General features: G+C 38.3%; 1 protein-coding gene across 14 annotated transcripts in view; it reads right to left on the reverse strand.

The window, feature by feature from the left end:
• Positions 1-19,789, reverse strand: part of RIMS1 (regulating synaptic membrane exocytosis 1) — a 305,213-nt gene that overhangs the window by 156,776 nt on the left and 128,648 nt on the right. For 13 of the 14 annotated variants that reach the window (XR_011725375.1, XM_071741578.1, XM_071741571.1 and 10 more), the window contains exon 3: positions 2,899-3,242. Coding sequence is in view for 13 of the 14 variants with exons in the window: in XM_071741578.1 (XP_071597679.1) it covers positions 2,899-3,242 (344 nt within the window). In the remaining variant the exon portion in view is untranslated. Of the gene's footprint in view, positions 1-2,898; positions 3,243-5,747; positions 6,021-19,789 lie in introns of those variants that run through there. The other variant, XM_071741563.1, reaches the window with a different exon arrangement.

The raw sequence follows: 19,789 nt of genomic DNA on the forward strand, positions 1-19,789 counted from the left end.
ATGCAAAATATATACTGGGAATAGATGATAAACCGGGATAAGCTATGGTAAAGCATACAGAAAGGTCCTAGATCCATTAACATGAATTAAATCTGTTAATCCTTCCAGAAGTACTTTCATTTTCCAATAGCAAACTTTCAGAGCCCAAAGAAACGTAAGTCCAATTAAAAACAACAAGGAATATTAACATGGAAAAATGCAGATAAAAATAATTGCTCCATGTTATGTAGGAAGACTCCAAGTCACTTTGGCTGTATACTGCAGCACTATGACAGTATTGGAGTATGTTCTCCCCTTTTTTGCAGCAGTCATAAGGGTTACAGGTTAACCACATGTATACAACTCTTTTTGAGCACCCTGACAGTATAAATATAAATACCACCAAATGAACTATCTCCCAAAGTGACAGGAAGAGTATGGATATAAAAAAAATGTAAAAGAGAATATATCCAGGAACAGTAACATTTGATCTAGTTTGCTTTATCCTATTAAAACTCTAAAAAGAAGTGCCCATTTCATAAGCATATAAACAAACGCCAAGTGACTCCTTGAAATAAGTTAATGTCATTCCTTTCTCTGGTAAACAAGAGGATGAAAAATGTAATTTATGTCCTTATACAGCAAAAGTACACAGCAACAAATAAAGGTTCCTGAAAATCATGGTCTCTACTCTTTCACCTCCCACTTTGGAAGAATAAGCAAGCTAAAGAATCATATAATATCCTTATACTGCATATTTTATTTCCCTCATCATTCCATTGCTCTCTTTTTTACTAGTTCACATGAGAATGTGAACTATGATTTCAATATTTTGAAATGTGAATGTGAACTATGACTTCAATGATTTTGAAGAAGGCTGGACACAGCTATACACTGGTTTTAGATGAAACTCCACCAGGACAGAGTCACTAGGACCTTGTTTTGTCCCACTGAATCTTCCCTTCCACAACTGATAGGTTGTCAGATTACACGCCACGGATTTTTGCAGGTGCATGTGACAGGACAAGTTGGATATGATCCAAATTAAGCTCCTGTCCCTCCAGAGTTTTTGGCAAGTAGGACCTGAGCTTTACATAGATGCTGTCCATTCAGAACCCTTGGGCTTCATTTGAATGTCTCAGTGACAACTTGAGAACATTACAATTGACAAGTTGAGAACATTACAATTGAATAATGAATACATCTATCTCTTTCTTGGACAGAGAAGCAGAAACAGAAAGCATTTTCTGTCCTTAAATTGCCTTTTAGCTGAGTGATGACTACTCAAGGGCCCCTCCCAGTGCTAAAAAAAAAAACCCAGAAAAAATAATCACCAGAATCAGGGGCATTCATTTCCATCATACATACATGTAACACTAACCTGAGTTTTGGTACAGTTAAACCCAAGCAGATCTCACCCTCACAGTAGGTTATTAAGCACTGTTCATCACCCATTTGCAATTTCAATAGCTATGAAAAAAAAATCATCAACTGTTCTGGTCAGAGGAAAATCTCCTATGGCAGACTCTTGTTTTGTTGCCATAGGATCTCTCCTAAACTGCTCTGCCATCTGCCAGCAGCCAAAAGAACAACTGCTCCATCACATTAGCTTCTCTTGATTTGCCACTCCTCAACACATTCATCATAGCAAATGCAGATCAGGAATTTACTCATTTACTCACTAAAAATACAATACGGTTCCATTTGGATTTACTTTTGCATACAAATTGCTCTGAATTCAAGATGCTACTATGGTACTTCTGCTATTCTTCCTGAATGTTTTCTTTGCAGGTATAAACAAGCTCTTTTAGTAGTTTCTATTATTAAAAATAATACACCATAGACAAAAAGAGAACACAAAGTATCTGAAAAAACTCCACAAGGTGCTTTTTTTGTGTGTTTGGGTGTTTGTTGTTTTGAGGAAATGTTGGTGGCTTTTTTTAATTCTGGTACACTATTTCATCAAGTTAAAGGCTTGCTCTTCGTTTAACTTTAAAATGCCTGCCAAATTCAAAAGTTAAAAGTAACCTACAAATCTATATTAAAAATGTACACCAAAATGCATTGAAGTACATTGGAAATATCCCTAAAATACAATTGTTGGCGGGGCTTCCATCATTTTTGTTGAACAGACCAAATCAAATGCTAGCAAACGTTCACACTTCCCCAGTTAGTAAATAATTTATTTTTTTTTTTACATGGCTCTAGACACACAAGGCCTAGCTGATAGCCTTGTGTAATGTTACTGAATGGTTTAAAACCTGGAGAGGGGAGACTTAGGTTTGACATATGGGAGAACAGTGGACAACACGCAGATTAATATAATCTAAGTATTGCCGTTTATTGAGAGTAGCAGTAGCCCTTTTATACACAGGCAGGCTGATAAGCATATTGCTGATTGGTACAGCACATTTTTCATATGCCACAGTGCACTAACTGGTTAAATACAACTCTTTAAGTGTTGTCTATGAGATGCTTTCCCATCCTGTTATCCTTCTTTTCTGCTGCCAACTCCCTTATATTTTGCCCGTAGCTGATCTTTTAGTAACCTTGCAGCTGGGCCTCAAGGCCCTTAGCTCACTCTGGCTAAAGATAAATAATCAGGATTGCCCACATGTCCGTTTTCTTCCAAAAACTCTCCAACAGGACATTAGGAAGAAATTCTTTCCTGTGAGAGTAAGGAGACGCTGGCACAGCTTGTCCAGGGAGGTTGTGGCTGCCCCCTCCCTGGAAGTGTTCAAGGCCAGGTTGGCTGGGGCCTTGAGCAACCTGATCTAGTGGGAGGTGTCCCAGTCCATGCAGGGGCGTTGGAACTAGATAATCTTTGAGATCCCTTCCAATGCTAGCCATTTTGTGATTCTATGGTTACTGAACAAGCATTTCCAATTGTGAGATGCTAACAAGACAAGAAAGCATTACCTCTCCCTTGGAGGTTCACTTCTAGACCTTGATGAAACTGGTTTTTGGTCCGGGCCCATAGCTGGCTGTGATACTTCTGCTCCTTTCCTGCGGTCGGGCTGCACGCTGGAAGAAGAGATTTCCTGTGCTGAGGCAGCTGCTGTGCTTAAGGGAGTCTGTGATCTGGATCTCTCTTGCAGCCTTGCTTTCTTTTCTCTGGGCGCATCCGAGCTGCCACCAGTCGCCGTATCACTCAGCGTCCCGTCCTGGCTGGGTGAAGGCTGGGGTCCACTTCCAAAAAACCACGCTCCGGATTTCGTTAGGATTTCTTGTTGCTTTCGACATAAATTGCATACCCACATAACCTAGTTGAAGACAACAAGAAGAGTCAGTGCAGCTGCCCCTCAGACCCTGAAATGCACGCGAGCTATCACAGAGCAGGTACGATCTCTCACTCTCCTCTATGCTGGTGAGGTTTGGTGCTCATGACAGGACCCAGAGCATGCTTCTCCAAGCACTGACTGCACTGACTTGAGCCAAGCATCCTACAGGCACATGCTATTAAGCAAGCTCCTCCAAAATGTGCTGTCAATATACCTCGTTCAGCCCAGTCCTAGCTCTCTTCTGAATAAACACCAACAACAGGACCAATGCTTGTTGCTGGTGTTGATGCAGTTGTGAGGTGGGTTGGGTTATTTTCGTTGGTGTGGATTGGTGTCAAGATAAGCCTACCAGACTTTAAAAAGGACTTGTGCCTGGAGTGGTAGAGTCCTGTCCAGCTAAGTCCCCACAGCCACTGCCACAGGAAAATGACATGGTATTTCCCTTTAATGATTTTTTCTTATGTAATGTAACTTGACATTATCCTGCAAATAAATCCAGCATTTAGAGTGCATGGTTTTAGTTATACCCACAATGACTACTTACCAGAGATGAAAGGTAAGACCTAAAGAAACCTACTGATAGAGAACTAAAGTCATTGATGAAAAGAATGCAAAAATACATATTTTGATCTACATGGAAATGATCATTTAGCATCTCTTTGAGCTATAGCTGTAAATAATAAATAAACAAATTAAACATGTCCCTGGCAATCACAATTAAGCTGTGTATACAAACAGTGATTCTCAGAATTATTTTTTTTTTCAGTTCCAGATACAGGAGATAAACAGGAGCACACACAGTAAAGCAAGACTCTATGCTTCAAGTCTTTATACAGTACAGGACAGTCTTATGCACTGGAGCATATCACCAGAGAAAAATAAAAGTGTAATCAGGACTCTGAAGTGAGAGAATATTGAAGCAGAAATTGAGACAAAGAGAAAAGGATTTCTGAGGCAGAACAACAAAAAAGGCAAAATGTATGAAGAATACACAAGAGGCAGTAATTTTGTCAGAAATAAAAATAGAAATGAGAAGAGAAAAAGCTGAAGGTAATAAGGAAAAAGTAAAGAAAATATTGCAGTTTAATGTGGAAAGAAGTAAATGAATGGGTAAAATTGTAAAGATGGTAAGAAGGAAGACAAAAGCCGGAATGAAAAATACGTTTAAATAATTCTGTGTAAACACAGAAATTATGCAATCATGAAAATTAAAAGGAACAGAGAAAACAATGACTTAAAAAGAATAAATTGCAACAGGACAAAACTCTGGCACTGAGCTCTCATTCTCTGGCCTGGGAAGAGGTTCATGGCTCACATGCCGTAACGAAAATTTTAAGCATTTTACATCTCTAACATAAATAAGATTTATTTAAAACACTGTAGAAAAGATACCTGATTAGGTCTGAGAATCAGAACCTCAGTACATTTGAACTTTAAGCATCATTTCTGCACTGTTAGACCAAACCACACTGAGAAGGCAGCCAACTTTTCCCTGTATCTAGCTGTTGCCTTTACCAAAATATGACTGTTACATTTCTTGTGCTTAATAAAGATAATAAAATACTTATTCATATATTAATTAATAAAAAAACTTAATCAAAAATTGCAGTTTTTCCAACAGTGACACAAGCATGTAGTATGCTAAAAAAAGAGATAACCCTTAGCAGCATATTAGGAAGAGCAACTTCAATAAAATAAGTGTTAGTCCTTGAATAAAAAAAACCTTTACTCCAAAATGTCTTATTTCCTTCATCTAGTATACCTCACAAACCACAGATTCAGTTTATCAGATTATAATCTATGAGAATACATTTTTAGGCTATTTAGTATCATTTCATTACAGGTATTTAAAAATTCCAGCAAGACTAAAAGGAAAAAAGTTCTGCATTTTAAAAAGCCTTTATAGATTACTGACACTATTATTTGCTCCTTAGACAGCAAGACTGTGCATGAACGTGTCTAAAATCTATGTCAATGCTATAAAGCAAAATCACAAATGAAAAGTATGTCTGAATTTTGTCAATTTATGAGGAAAGCTGAAAAAGGTGTTAAAAAACTCCCCATCAGAGTTTAAAGGATGAATAAGCAGTAATGAAGTAAAATTTAAATATTCTAATTAAATTATATATCTACTTATCTATGCAAGTACCTTTAAATGTACAAAGATGGTAATAGGCTTAATATAAAGTTTAATGCATTCAATCACTTAAAATATGTATAAAGTATGTAATAAATGTCAAGAAATCTCCATTAATCTACACAGTCATGTTTGATATTGTAATCTATTTTATATAAAGTATTACGAGATCCAAATATAAAGGAATAGCTAATGCACAGACACAGAAAAATACAAAATACAGAAAGAAAAATACTAGACATATAAAGACAAAACAATTTTCTTACAGCTGTCTTTAAACACTGCAATTTGGACACAACACACAGCAAACACCACAGACTACACACGTAGGAAATCTGCATTATACTCACATAGAATCTACACTACCATCCTTGTTTAGGAATCTCTTCAGGACTTAATAAATGCTATGTTTGCCTCGAGATATATTTGGTCCAAGAGGAAAAACAATAAAAGCTTTTCTTTAAGAGGAACAAAAGCCAACAAAACTTGAAAGAACAGTTTCAGTGACAAAACTGTATATTGAAAAACATTTTTAGAGAAGTATGTGGAGCAAGCAATTTAGCAGCATGCAGGAATTATATCCTGATTGAATACACTGGGATGTGGTCCAAACTAATCTAAACTAAAGCAGGTCTGTGCAATAACTTATCTTAACAATCCACAGATGTTAGGCAACCAAACAAATGCTCAGATGAAGGATTATAGTTCTCTAATGTGGCTTCTGGACCTCCACGCAATGCATCAGTAAAATGAAGAGTGTTAAGACAATTTTACTCTGGCCTGTCACTTAAAAAATAGTTACTGTTTATGTTTTCTGGATGGTGAGCTCTGATGAAGGGCTATAGTAAGTCATTCAGGACATCCAGAGTCTGGTTTTTGTTACTGGGTTTTACTCTTGCTCATTGCAGCCTTGCATAGATCAATGCATATCTGCACATAAAGCTTTTAAAGAGAACCAGCAAAGGGGTGCTCCTCATTCAAAGGGTTGATATGCATGGCTCTGGACAAATGTGCATTTTTACAGCATAGCAAAGGGTTCTGGGCTTTATTGCTACATAACAAAAACAAAGTGGCACACGCAGGACTCAGCAAAGGTGGGCTAATAGTTCCTACAGGGAACCATGTGGAAACTTCACAGGCTATGTGAACACATGCTAGAAGGATTCCATGCTTGCTTTCACATGGAATACAGGGTATTTCATTCACAGAAAAAAAAATATTCCTCAAACTTACTCTTACAGGTACTGCTGAATGTGATCCACAATGAGTAGGAACAGAATTCCTGTACTAACACAACAGGAAATTCCAATTTGAAAGAGCCCATAGTAAACAGTATATACAGCTATACACACATAGAATAAGCATTTTCAGTTATATAAACAAGAACACTTCCTCATGATTATATATTTCAAGACTCCTTTTTAGAATGTGGAAAAATGTTTTTTTCAAATTCAGAGTTGGAGACTTCCAAACATGCAGTGGGAGGCTCAATTCACATTAGGAGGGACACAAAATTGTACCAAATAACTGCTTGAAATATGCCAGGCAAAACTCAGGCTAAGGTGTGGTGGTGCAGACCCACTCCCCCCTCACTGGGCCACATCGTGATGGGAACACCAGTCAACATTCTTCTTGCTTTAGTTACAAGTTCAGTGGGCCCAACATTGTTCTTGTTTCAATTCCAAGTGCAGTGGGCTGAGACAATCTGGCCTACCCTGACCTTCCTTACTGGGGCAGTGAGCTGGGACCATTGGGTGCCTTCTTGTCCTAGTGTAAATACAGTGATTTGGGGCAATCAGGCACTCTCTAACCATACCAGGAACGCTGTCATCTGGGAAAGTACCTGCGACCTCTCATTCTTGGATTACAAACCCAGTCTGAAAGTTGCCAAAGATCACCTGGCACATACTGTGGCCATAATGGAAAAATACTGATGGAAGTCGATCAACTTGTAAGCTTATAAATATTGATCTTAAATTGAGGCCCTTTGGAGCTCTCCAGTATCATAGCAGACAGCTAGAAAGAGAAGGAGTAACTTTTTATCTTGTGGAAACTTTTCATTTTATGGAAAAAAAAAAAAAAATCAAATTATAGTCCATTATTTACTACCAATCAATCTCGCAGAGATCAATCAGAAGAGTATTTCACTACAACTTCTTCTCATGTAATTTGAAGACCATCAGGTATAAAAAATTTAGTAACACCTTAACCTCTACATCTGTGTGTGTGTAAGGGTAAAATAGCTTAGAAGTTCTGTTAAAACTTTAATTGAACCACTGTGTTAGATTGTAACAAACTGTTGGTTACTTAAGAGCTGCTTCTAATTAAGCATTGCCAGGAAATCACATAACCTAATTTCATTATTTAATAGAGTCAAACAAACTCAAATTGCTGCTAGTCCAAATCATCACATCAGACTCAAAATTATGTATTAAAGTACCTCCATAAGATCCCTACACATAAACCTTTCAGTCATAAACTGTTGTCCAAATCTGGGACTAAGAGTGGGTCCAGCCACACCTACACTTCTCTGAGTTTAAAAAGCAAGGGGGTCCTTGCTCATGACTCAAGAGAAGTGTCTCCCTCATTCTCTTTCCCTGGTCCCTGTGAAAATCACTCCAACCCAGTCATGAGTCAATTTCCCCTATCCCTGTATGAATTACTTCCTCTGTAAATCACTCTGACCCTATTCCAACACCTACAAGTTCTTTCCACATAGTAAGTAATAGAGTTATCCTTGCCACCAAACTCTGTTAAGCCTTGATTTTTAAAATCTATAGTAGTATTACCTTTTCCTGGTATCTTTGTCAGTCATTCTTTAAGCAACCTTAAGACCTTCCATTCCCTTCTGCTACATATGGTCAGAGCAAGCCCAGATTCTGAGGAGGCTCCATAAGAAACACAATCCTTCATTCTTCATGTGCTTAGAAATGGTCAACTGAGACTTAAACTGACTCCCATGCATCCTGCTTCATCTCTGTACAACAAATTAGGCAACAAGTGTGCCAATATAACAGGCCACAAGCTATTCCTTAATGAACCTTCATGTTATCATAGCGACTTTCCTGTAACTATGGGAAGTATACAGAGCACTTTTTCAGTTTATGGCTTTTGTTAGCCATCTTCTGCACACTTCTAAAAGACACCAGTTGTTTCAGACAGATCTAATTAGGCAGGCTCCCTTCTCAGCCTGAGGCATCATTAACTTCAACAGAGTTCTGCCACTATCCTGCAACTCATCTCTTGAAAGTCAAAGGGAATAAATAGTAGCAATTTGCTCTTACAAAACTACTCATTCACAGAATTAAGTTAGACTATGTATTTCCCAATGTTTTGAGTAAACATAAAACATGCAGCAAACCATGAAATTAGTATATAGCATTGCATTTATCTCTCACTATATCAAAATGAAATCTGTAATAGAACCCCATCTTAAGTGTCATGACAGCGTCACACTAGTAAAATAGGAATAAAGTTGAAATATACTTGAATCCCTTACGTTGGTATAAAATCTAAGTAAACAATTCTACCTTTCTAGTAAAGATGTGCTAGTGAATTCAAGTTTTCATTAAACATACTTCTCAAAACTGTACAAACAGTTGGATTTACCCAATGGCTCCTGGTCACCAAATAGGAAAGCCTTTTCCCCACCTCCCCCCTCTTGTGCTCTTCTTTCTCCCTATTCAGCTTCGTCCCTTACTTTCTTTGTACCCAGATTCACCATGCTGCATGCTCTCTCGCATCCCCTCCTTTGACTGTCAGGTCCTCCCAGGAACCATTGTACTTATAAGGACATAAGAAATTCATCTGTGTTTTTAAATTGGTTCCAATTTTTGTCACCTCTGTTTTTCTCATGGAGGGGAATGATGAGCACTGAAATCAAGTGGCCAGGACATGGAAAATGGGGGGAAGAGGATGTTTTCTCTATGGCAGTGGCTTGCCATCTCCTATTAAACTACACCTTCAAATTACACCCATATTAGTATGTTAAACTTGCACAGCAACATTTTCAAGCACTCATGCTGTACAACATGAAGTAGCTTGCACCTTTACTAGTATCTCTGCTCTACTTCAAAGCAAGGTGGCTGCATACAAACTGCTTCCTGGAAAGAAGTCTCAGAGCAACACAACTCCCAGATGGCCAAGAAAAACTGATGAGACAGTGCTGCTGGACAGAAGACCAAAAGAGTGCCAAGAAGCCTTCTAAACCAAGTGTTGGTTTAGAACAGAACAATACAATTCTTTACCATTGTCCCTTCCAAGCAGGCAGAGGACCACTTTGCCATGCTCATCCTCATCAGAAATACAGGGCTCAGCCATTTCAGGAGCTATTTTAGCACTCTCTGTTCTTCCATTCCTGTGCAGAGCAGATTTTCTTCATTACTTAGTTTTTTAGCTTGATATTTTTATCCTGGTTTGGCAAGAAAACGAGGTTCATGCTGGCAGCTGATTCGCTTCTTCCCCCTTTTCTCCCCACATCCTCAAATAATATTTCAACCAACTAGACAAAAGCAATATAATTTTGCACAGGCACAGAAGCTTTCAGGGGATTATATTCTTAAAAGTTTCATGACACAGACAGTTCTATAGAAGCCCTATAAATATTTCATTAGTAGAACCTTTTATTGGCATCACAGAATCTACACAGCAATTCAATTGCAAGACATGTTCACAGCAAAGGAGACTCCACTGCTCACAGAGCTTCAGGTCACCTTAAAGCCCGTAGTACCATCTACATGTTTGACTGAGAGCATCCAGGAGGGATGTTTAAAATCCCACCTTATTATGGTTTTCCACTGACACAAGAGAGAGCATATCATACTCTTCCTGCTTATCTTTCACAGAAAGCTGACATGAAAACTTTCTTACATGTACCAATGAGAGATGCTTAAGTTTTTTCTGTCGCCATAAAAATGCCTATAGAAATGTCAAGATTTAAGTTTTCATCCAAAGAGCAGCCAATGAGACACAACAAATTGAAATCCTATGCTTGGTGCCATTAGAGGTAAGTTATCATATCCCACCTGGCTGCCACACTCAACTTAAGAAGGCACGAGCCTGCTCCAGGAGTTGACACAGCTACCAGCCATATTTATATGTCTTAAATGCAGGGCATTAAAAATGGCATCAGGTGCCTACTTTTAGGCAACTGAATACACATTTCACACATTGAACATTCCTGGCCTAAGTTTCTAAACCCACAATCACAAATTGCCAATAAAAAACTCAGAAAAGGTGTAGTGGAGAAATGATTCAAGGAGTTAACATCAAAAGGGTTTTTTATGCCAGTTCTGTTGATGCTGCTGCTAGCAACAGCACTAGTAGTCCCTTTAAGATAAAAATAAAACAAAAAGCAACTGGTTTTCTTCACAAGCCATTCTGCCAAAATCTCTCAGTGACAGCTGACAATCTTTCAGAAAGCTCCAGACAACTTCACAAAAATGAACCATTCTCTAAAATAATCCTGCAAACAGAATAACTACAAAGTTATCACATGGAATGATACCTCTAAAACAGCATACAGCCAGGCACCAGTCACTATTATAATGTACTTCTCTAATTTCTCCTTTTAGTCAAAGGAATGAGGGACTATAGCTTGGAAAACTCTGTGAAACATGAACTTCCTTGCAGCTCTAGTTTTAGGTCTGCTTCTAACTAAGATGATCAAAATTTTCACACTTAAAACTTGGAGGGACAAATTGTACAAAGAGAGAAGAGAGGTTAAATAATTCAAAGAGACTGAGGAACCATTACTTGTTTGAGCTACTTTGTCTGAGCTGGAGAATTTCATTTTTTGAAAAAACGCAAAGCTTATGGAGCATCCTTTTTTCTTTTCTGTTTGTTTTTTTTGTTTTGTTTTTTTATAAAACTCATCAGTCCCAATGGTCTGATTCTTCCACAGGCCTGTACTTAAGCTTACCACATTTAATCCCATCTTTCATATTGCTATGTTCATTCTCTTCTCACTCATCTCATCCACACTACCCAGTTTGACCCTCAGTATTTTTACTTCCTAGGTAGGGGAAGAATTCTAAGCCCCAGCAACAATACAGCTTTAGAAAGTTCTGCTTTGGTCTCGCTTTTAATTCACAGATCAGTTTCCATTCAGCTTTATTTCTCTTGCCTGAATTTCTTTCAATGCCTTGATATTTTTCTGATAATGTAGTAGCCATGAATTGCTAATCATACTATTACTACATGATACTACATTTTCTGTAGTATAAATCTCCATTTTCCACATACCACAAAGCTGCACTAGAAATCATTACCTCATTGATCATCTTTGTATATTCTTCTAACCTTCTTAAAAACAATAAAATTTTTGTCAGTGTGGGTCACCTGGCCTGCCCTCCCTTCCTCACAGGCACAGCCGCTTCCCCACTGCCACCGGCACAGCCTGGCAGCTCCTGGGGGATGGCCTCAGGTCAGTATGGCCACATGAAATTTTTATCCTGGTCCTCTCAAAGTGGGACAGCTGCCTTCCCAAGAGGATCCTCCCTGTCTCATCCTTTGTGCAGTGCCTGAGACCTCACTCCTCCCCTTGCCATGACCATCAAGCCCTGGCTGGAGCCGTGGTGCTGGCAGTGCTGGCGTTCGGCCTTCGCTGACAGAAGCTGACGGCTCGCGACTGCGAGAGTTGAGGTCTAGAGTTGAGTACAGCTTGGTTCTTTATATTAGCAGTGGGATTAGTATTGTTATTACTCTATTAATTCTGTTTTCACTTCAACCCACAGGTCTCCATTCCTCTTCCCAATTCCTCCTCTTGGGTGGGGCCATGTGATAAAGCAACTGTTGGAACGGCAGCAGTATTTCTGTACTCTTCTTTTATGCAAATATTCTTTTATGCACACCATGTTGAAACAGAAGTAGTAGAGAGGCAAAATGTGACTTTTGGAAGGTACAGAATGGAAAATAGTTTATGACTAACGAATGTTCGTCTGCAGATAAATTGTGAAGACAATTAGTCAAAATGGAAACTGTTAAAGTGCAGCACTGAATTCCTGAAGTGAAAAAAAAAAAAAAAAGCTCATGGAAAGAGAAGTTAATGGGTCTACTGATGGACTTGATGTTCATAAATTAAATTCTGACTTTGTATTCTCAAACACACAAAAAATTAAAAATAATGTTATACACTCTCCATCCCTGAAGACATTCCAAATTCAACAAGACATAGCCCTGGCAAGCTGATCTACTTGGGCATGCTCTGGGCAGGATTCAGAGTAGAGGATCTCCAGAGGCCCCTTCAAACCTGTGATTCTGTTTGGAATAAAGCACTGAGACATTTAAACATCTCAGACCTATAGTTCTTTGATACTGCTACAAGGTCTGATTCTTCTTTGTCCCACTGTCTTACACAGGTTTCTGCCCTAAAGCAAACAGTACACAAAATCTGAAAAGTTTTGAGTTGGAGATGAACTGTATTTACATGAGGGACTATGGAAAGGCCACAGCATAGTGATTTTTCTTCTTCCAGGAGCATGCAACAGTCTATAATCATAGCTGCTTTCCTCAGCTGTCTGAAAATGCTGCTGGTGTGACTGTGTAATTTAAATTTTCCAATACGATTAAGTGAGAAACAAGGGGGCTTATACTTATAATATATATCTATATATCTATATATAGCTATATATCTCCAGATATTTCAGAGATTATGTCTCTCTACCCTGTGTTGAAGTAAGGTGTTAAGACCCGATGCATGTTCTCTCTAGAAGCAGGCTGTCCACCTAAAAGCTGTATTTGGGGTTCCCAATCAGTGGAATATCTGTCACTGTTGAGTTACTCAGGAGAAGACAGTGGTCCTGACAGCCACTGGGAGCATGGATGACCAGGAGATCTGTTCTGGGCACTTTTGTCTGCAGGGACAGTTCAGGGGAAACAATGGACATGTGAGATAAGCAAAGCTTACAGAAACTGCTTGGATCCATAGGAAGAGACAGTGCAGATGAGACTCAGAGAGCACTATGCAGATATGATTCAGAAATCCAGGGGCTATGAGGAAGAATAGGATTATTACTGGCTGTAAAAATAGCATCAGAAGACTACAGAGGATCATAGAATCATAGAAAGTTAGGGGCTGGATGGGACCTCGAAACATCATCTAGTCCAACCCCCCTTCCACAGCAGGGTCACCTACAGGAGGTCACACACTAACACATCCAGGTGGGCTCTGAATGTCTCCAGGGAAGGAGATTCCACACCCTCCCTGGGCAGCCTGTTCCAGTGCTCTGTCACCCTCACAGTGCAAAAATTCTTCCTAATATTAATATGGAACTGCCTATGCTCCAATTTATAACCATTGCCCCTTGTCCTACTTTAGTCACCCCTGATAAAAGCTTGACTTTGTCCTTCTGGCACTTGCCCCTTACATATTTATAAATATTGATGAGGTCATCCCTCATTCTCCTCTTCTCCAAGCTGAACAGACCCAGTTCCCTCAGCCTTTCCTCATAAGGGAGAAGTTACACTCCCTTAATCATCTTGGTCACTCTGCACTGGACTCTCTCAAGCAGTTCCCTGTCCTCTGGAACTAAGGGGCCCAGAACTGGACACAATATTCCAGATGTGGCCTCACCAGGGCAGAGGATGGCTGGAGTTCAGGAGTATTCCAAGTGGGAATGAGCTGAACCAGAGTGACAAGATTTTTATGGATGATGTAACTACCTTCCCAGGGACTGTATGGGAGCACATGCAGCACATTCAGATCTGTCAATTCAAACAAATGCCCAAAAACTCTAAGAGGAGAAAACCTAAATTTTCAACATATTACAGAATAACCTCATAGCAGTCATCTCTGCTGTACAGCTTGACAGAGGCCTTCTCTGAACACTTCTATCATCTTTCCACTTGCAGGGAATCACACTGGATGACTGTCATCTCTGCCTACCCAGAATTTCACTCTGATCCCACCAACTCTTATGTTGGGGATTTCTGGCTGCTGAGTTCTGCTTAAAGCTCCCACACCCCTTAGTCCACAGAAACCCTTAAATAAGGTTGTCAGAGCCTTACAATCACAAACTGTAAGCATGAAATGCTCTTACAACATAAAATTAAGCATCTAATTTTCAAGTAATTCAGTGAGGAGGATGTGGCACCAAAGGTATGCTTCCTCCTGCACCTGAGCAGCCTCACACACAGCCTGGGCTCACCAACACTGCCAGGGATGGCCACTGCCCTTGCAGGCTGAGAGCAAAGATGGTCCCTGATCAATCTATCACAGGTACTTTTTATATCACAAAGATAAAATACTAAACAAAATCTAGATTAGCTTAAATAAATTGAATCATAACAAACCTCCACCAGTTTGATCCTTCATGTTTTAAACTTTGCTTAAGCAAGCAAAGCATATAATCTCAGTGAAAGAACAAAATTCATAATTTATGATTGCACACTATTTTCATATCCTTTAGTTTTCAGAATTAAAAAAAAATTAAAAGTCACCATGGTGGAAATATAACTATACAGAACTCTTCATGCTTTGAGGATGTTAAATATCATATAGTATCAATTATAAATGAGTAAGGGTTTTGAGCAAAAGCACCAAGTAGAATTATTCCCTGTACATGTTATCCACATTCACAATTCATGACATACCCCAGGCTGACCCTTAAGTTTGTAGCTTTCTTTACACAATTAAAAATACTGAAGCTTGATTTTTTTGTTATGCATGAAAATGCAAGCAGTGCTTATTATTACAGAAGGTATATTCTTCCCACGATGATACAACCACTGCTACTTCTTCAATGCTTAGAAAGCTATTTTTAAAACAAACATCCACTTTCTTTGTGCAACATTCCACCTTACACAGATCAGCAACCCAACTTTTTGTAAAAAAACTATGAGGCTGTCCTGAGAAACAACAACATTCCATATAAGTTGGCTCAATATCTTATTTGCAACTACTCCCTTACTGCAAGGATGACAAAGTTTTTTGACTTTTTGGTTTTTTTATATTGCATCTTTGTTGATCCTACCTTCTGGGATGTCCATGGTCCTTTCTCTTAATTCTCCCACCTCTGGCTCCAGGTGCAGAGTCTGAGGCTAAGTTGGTTAAGTCTGTGCTATTTGTGCTACCAAGCTCGAGCACAAAGGAATCTCAGTAAATCTGGGATGGAAGATTTGAGGAAGGGGAAGAGAGAATATCAGTGTTCCACAACAAATCTGAGTGGATATCTAAATTTTTTTAAAAAACTAAAATGGGGAAAACAATGGGTTTTTGGTAAGGAAAAGTGTAGATTTTTAGGAAAGACTACAAGGTGACCAAGAAAGGGATAAACAACTGTGAGTTTGAATATGGAAGATATAAAAGATAAGGGAAAGGAAAACGTGGCAGGGAAATGCAGTAGGAGTTCTGTGCCAGTGTAAGAATTTAACTAATCTAAACAGTGCACTGTTGACAGGCAATTCACACACCATCCCCAATATAAATTCCAGAGCTTTACTGTCCTGAATTTACAATACTACTGGCAGACCACACAAGGGAAGAGTTTCAGTAAGGTAAGAAGATGTAAAGCAGTGCAGAACATTACAGTTGGGAAATTCAAACAGTAATGATATTCCATTATCTGATGAAGCTACTGTTACAAAAACAGGTTCAAAAATGGAGATCAGAAATTTTCTAGATGAGACAATCATTCTGATCTTCTGCACTTACCTGTACATTCACAGATATCTAACAAGGCTTAGTATTTTCTGAACAGTTAAGAGGCATATAGCATAATGATGACTTAACAGGTATGGGGGGAAGATGCAACAGTTCAGGATATCCTGCCCCTTTAGTATAAGAAATGGAGGGATATGTACTCCATGGTGGTACAAAATAGGGACCTTCAGTCTAAACTTACACATTGGCCAAGACGTTTTGTGCTCACGTACAGACTGTTCAACAGAGGCAAGCAATCTTTTTACCCAGGTAACTGATTCGTGTGTTGCAAGTTTTTTGTGTATCAGGAGCGAGAAGAAGTTTAATGCCCAGCTAGATTCCTCCTAATTGCTAATTCCCTGGATGCCTGCACCTAATATAGAGGCAAAAGAACCATGTCAGCAACTAAGGAGGGAACCTTGTTATTTCTTTCCTGCTTCATAGAAGGTAGTCTTCCATAACAATAATTCTGGAGCTGATGTGGTCCACCTACTGTTGCCTAACCTTGGATCACCCTTCCTGCATAGAAATGTTGGCTGTATTTAACGTTCAGTATTCAGCTATATTTGAAGTAGCTGACACTAAACACAAACTTAAGGTTTTCAAGAAGCTGGATTGTTTCTGATCACATGGTACATTTGGAAAAAAACAGCTTTGACATCCAGCAGCCTTTTGCTAGGCTGTCTGACCATCTTTTGAACTGAAAAGATAATTTTGCCCAGGCCATCTGATAATCATAGAATCTCTCTGTGCACAGTAGCATTCCTCTCATAGTCTCATGGATCCATCTTGGAACTTTTTAAAAAAAAAGTAATAATTCAAATTATAACATATAGCCACCAAAATCATCGCAGCCAAAAGAATCAACTTTGGTTATTTAAATACAAAACAAACATAATAGAAAAATAAGACAATTAATCCCTCATCTATACAGGGTTTTATAAAAGGTTTCCTAGATTTTATTTCAGTAATTCCTGTTGTTTTTAAATGGAAGCTTAAATACCATTTGTATTTCTCTCGAGTGTATAATTAATTTCAACTCTCTACTGAAATATTTTAATCGGGTCAGTAGAGTACATATTAATAAGGTTAGCACTGTTCTACTCTGCTTGTCTCTGTAAGTTTTAGATGATTATGCTAAAACCAGCAGTTTATCCCAGCTTAAATACTACTGGCTTACTGGAGGTCAGACTCTTCTGGCCCTGTTGTCTTTAATAATTTTCTCTTAACCACTTCAGCTCTTTATGGTCTCTAGGCAAAAGAATACAGGGTAAGAGGGAAGACTTGTGGGATGAGGTGGCCAAGAAAAAAGAATATCCAAGAAGACAGGGACAAACAGGGAGAAAGGCTCAAAATCAGGTGAACAGTAGAGGAGAAAATTTCAGAGAGAGGAAATAGGTAGAAAGCAGGAAAAATATCAGGAATTAAGAGGAAAGAAGTTGTGCTTGAAAAGCAACAAAACAGGTTTGTCTTTTTGTCACATATCAAAGGTTATTGCATTTGGAACAGAGATGATGAACAGACAAATAAAACTTACTTCAGAGGAAACTCAAGTTCCTTTCCTCAGTTTGTTTTTTTTTTTTTCTTTGGGTTTGGGATTTTTCCTTCAGGTTTGGGGTTTTTTTTCTTCAGAAAAGAAAGAAGGCATTTGGGGATTCAGGATTATTGTTCTCTTTTAAGAAAAATGCTTTTTGGCAAGCTTTAAATCTCTTCAATCAAAATCAGAGTAAGACATTAACAAGCCTACACACATATATGTGCACTGCAGCAAACCACCTAACAAATGAGCTTACTAGAACCTTTAGTAAAAAGCAGAAAACAGTGGCAGATTGAATGTGAGACACTAAAGCTCTAAATGGAAACAAAGTACTTCCAGTAGCTTTTGTAATAATCATGTGGCACTGAAATCTATTTGCAAATCCTTTTTTTTTTTTTTAATTGACCTGTCTATTTTAAAGAAAAAAAAACTATTCTGAAGTTTAATGCCCAACCACTAGAAAATACTTTTTTTTTTTCTCCCCTCAGCACTGGTGATAAAAACATTGCTACCCTTATTATAAGCATTTGCTTCTTGCAGTATATGACTGAAAAAACAAACACTGAACATCACACCCTGCATCAGACTATAGTATCATGTGTTTTTATACTACTTTAATGCCTGTCTTTCAAATTAAATAAAACCAGAAATGACTCTTCAGTTTTTAAATACATATGTTTACTTATCCTGCAACCAAAATATTATTATTCATAGGGATATAAACATTTTCTTTGAATTAGTTGCTGAGACTATGCCACTTCACTTAGCCTGCAAGCACAAGGAACTTTTCTTTTTCAAACATTTACAATATTTGCTATGCTTAGTCATCTCAAAAAGTTACTGTCTACTATATAAATATTAAACTGTCTTTCCTTGCTGCTTGAAGCACAGGGATAACAAGTTCTTTGTACACGTTTAATACAATACTGTGTGACATCTAAAGTGGAGAAGACAATTACTGGGAAGCTAAAGTTAGCCATCCAGAAAGCTACCAGTCATAAAAAAGAAAAAGGAAAAAAGATTGAGAGTACATACCTTTCAGTTATTCAGTAAGAAACACTGCTAAGAAATAGCAATTATGGTTAAAATATATGCTGGGTGAGTTATAAACTTAAAAGGATGAACAATATAAACCAAGAATAAAACCAAGGAGGAAAATATGATTCCTCAACCATTAACACTGTAGTATCTACATTTATAACACAAATATTTCCAAATAAAATAGTTCTTGGGTGCCTATGAACAGCTTCGAAATAAAGCACTAAAATGCAGATTGCTGTCAAACAAACTGAAGCCCTTAAAGTGAAAGGGTCAACAGCATAGTATTTGAGACCAATTTTGACAAAACAGCCAACTTACAAGCAATGTAGGTGTTGAACATCAGGAAACTATTTCTTGCCATAATTCAGCACTTACAAAAGAGTAGCTTTTAAAAGCAAATGTTAAAGAAGCTAAAGCCCAAACCTGATCCCTTTAGAGCTATAATAGAAAGATAGTAATTTTATGTTGATAGTAGTTTAGCATTAGCTGTGATCATAATTTAAGCAATTTTCATTCACTTGATGTATACAGTGTTGCTTTTGTATGATTGTAATGTAAAAGGGGAATGCTAAGTGCAGCTTTATGGTCTTTTAAATTATTTAGTTACAAACTAGCTTACAATGGAAATAAAGCCTGTAAGCAGCACTGCCTCAAAACTTGCCATGGCATAACTTCCAAGTTTACAGGTAATCAGAAAAATTATCAAAAGCTGAGAACAAAATGAAAAATGAAAGCAGCCTAATGTGGATGTTGATAGCTTTTGTGCCTGACTGTATAAAGGATCTTCTACATTTTAAAATGAGAGAAAAAAAATTAAAAAAAGGTAAGCCTTCAAAGTAAATTTTAAAAAACCTACATGCTTTACACTTTAGACAAGCCAATATTTCATGCACTGAGTCAAAGGATTAAACTCAGTCAGTTCACTGAAGAGAACAGTAACTACAGATACTTAATGTCAGAGAAAACAAAGTAATTAATCAGAACACGATGAGCTGATCCCCATGACAGTCAGAATGACAAAAAAAGTGGCTAAGGAGGAAAGATAAAACCCTGTGAGGACAAAAAAGGACAAACTGTACATGTCAGCCTCCCCCAGGCTGCATGAGCACTGCTGGGGAAATGGTGGAATCTGTAGGGGATGCCCTGGAGGTGGCAGTGGGGACACTGGGGAGGCC

This window comes from Heliangelus exortis, chromosome 3, assembly GCF_036169615.1.
Source record: "Heliangelus exortis chromosome 3, bHelExo1.hap1, whole genome shotgun sequence".
NCBI lineage: Eukaryota > Metazoa > Chordata > Aves > Apodiformes > Trochilidae > Heliangelus > Heliangelus exortis.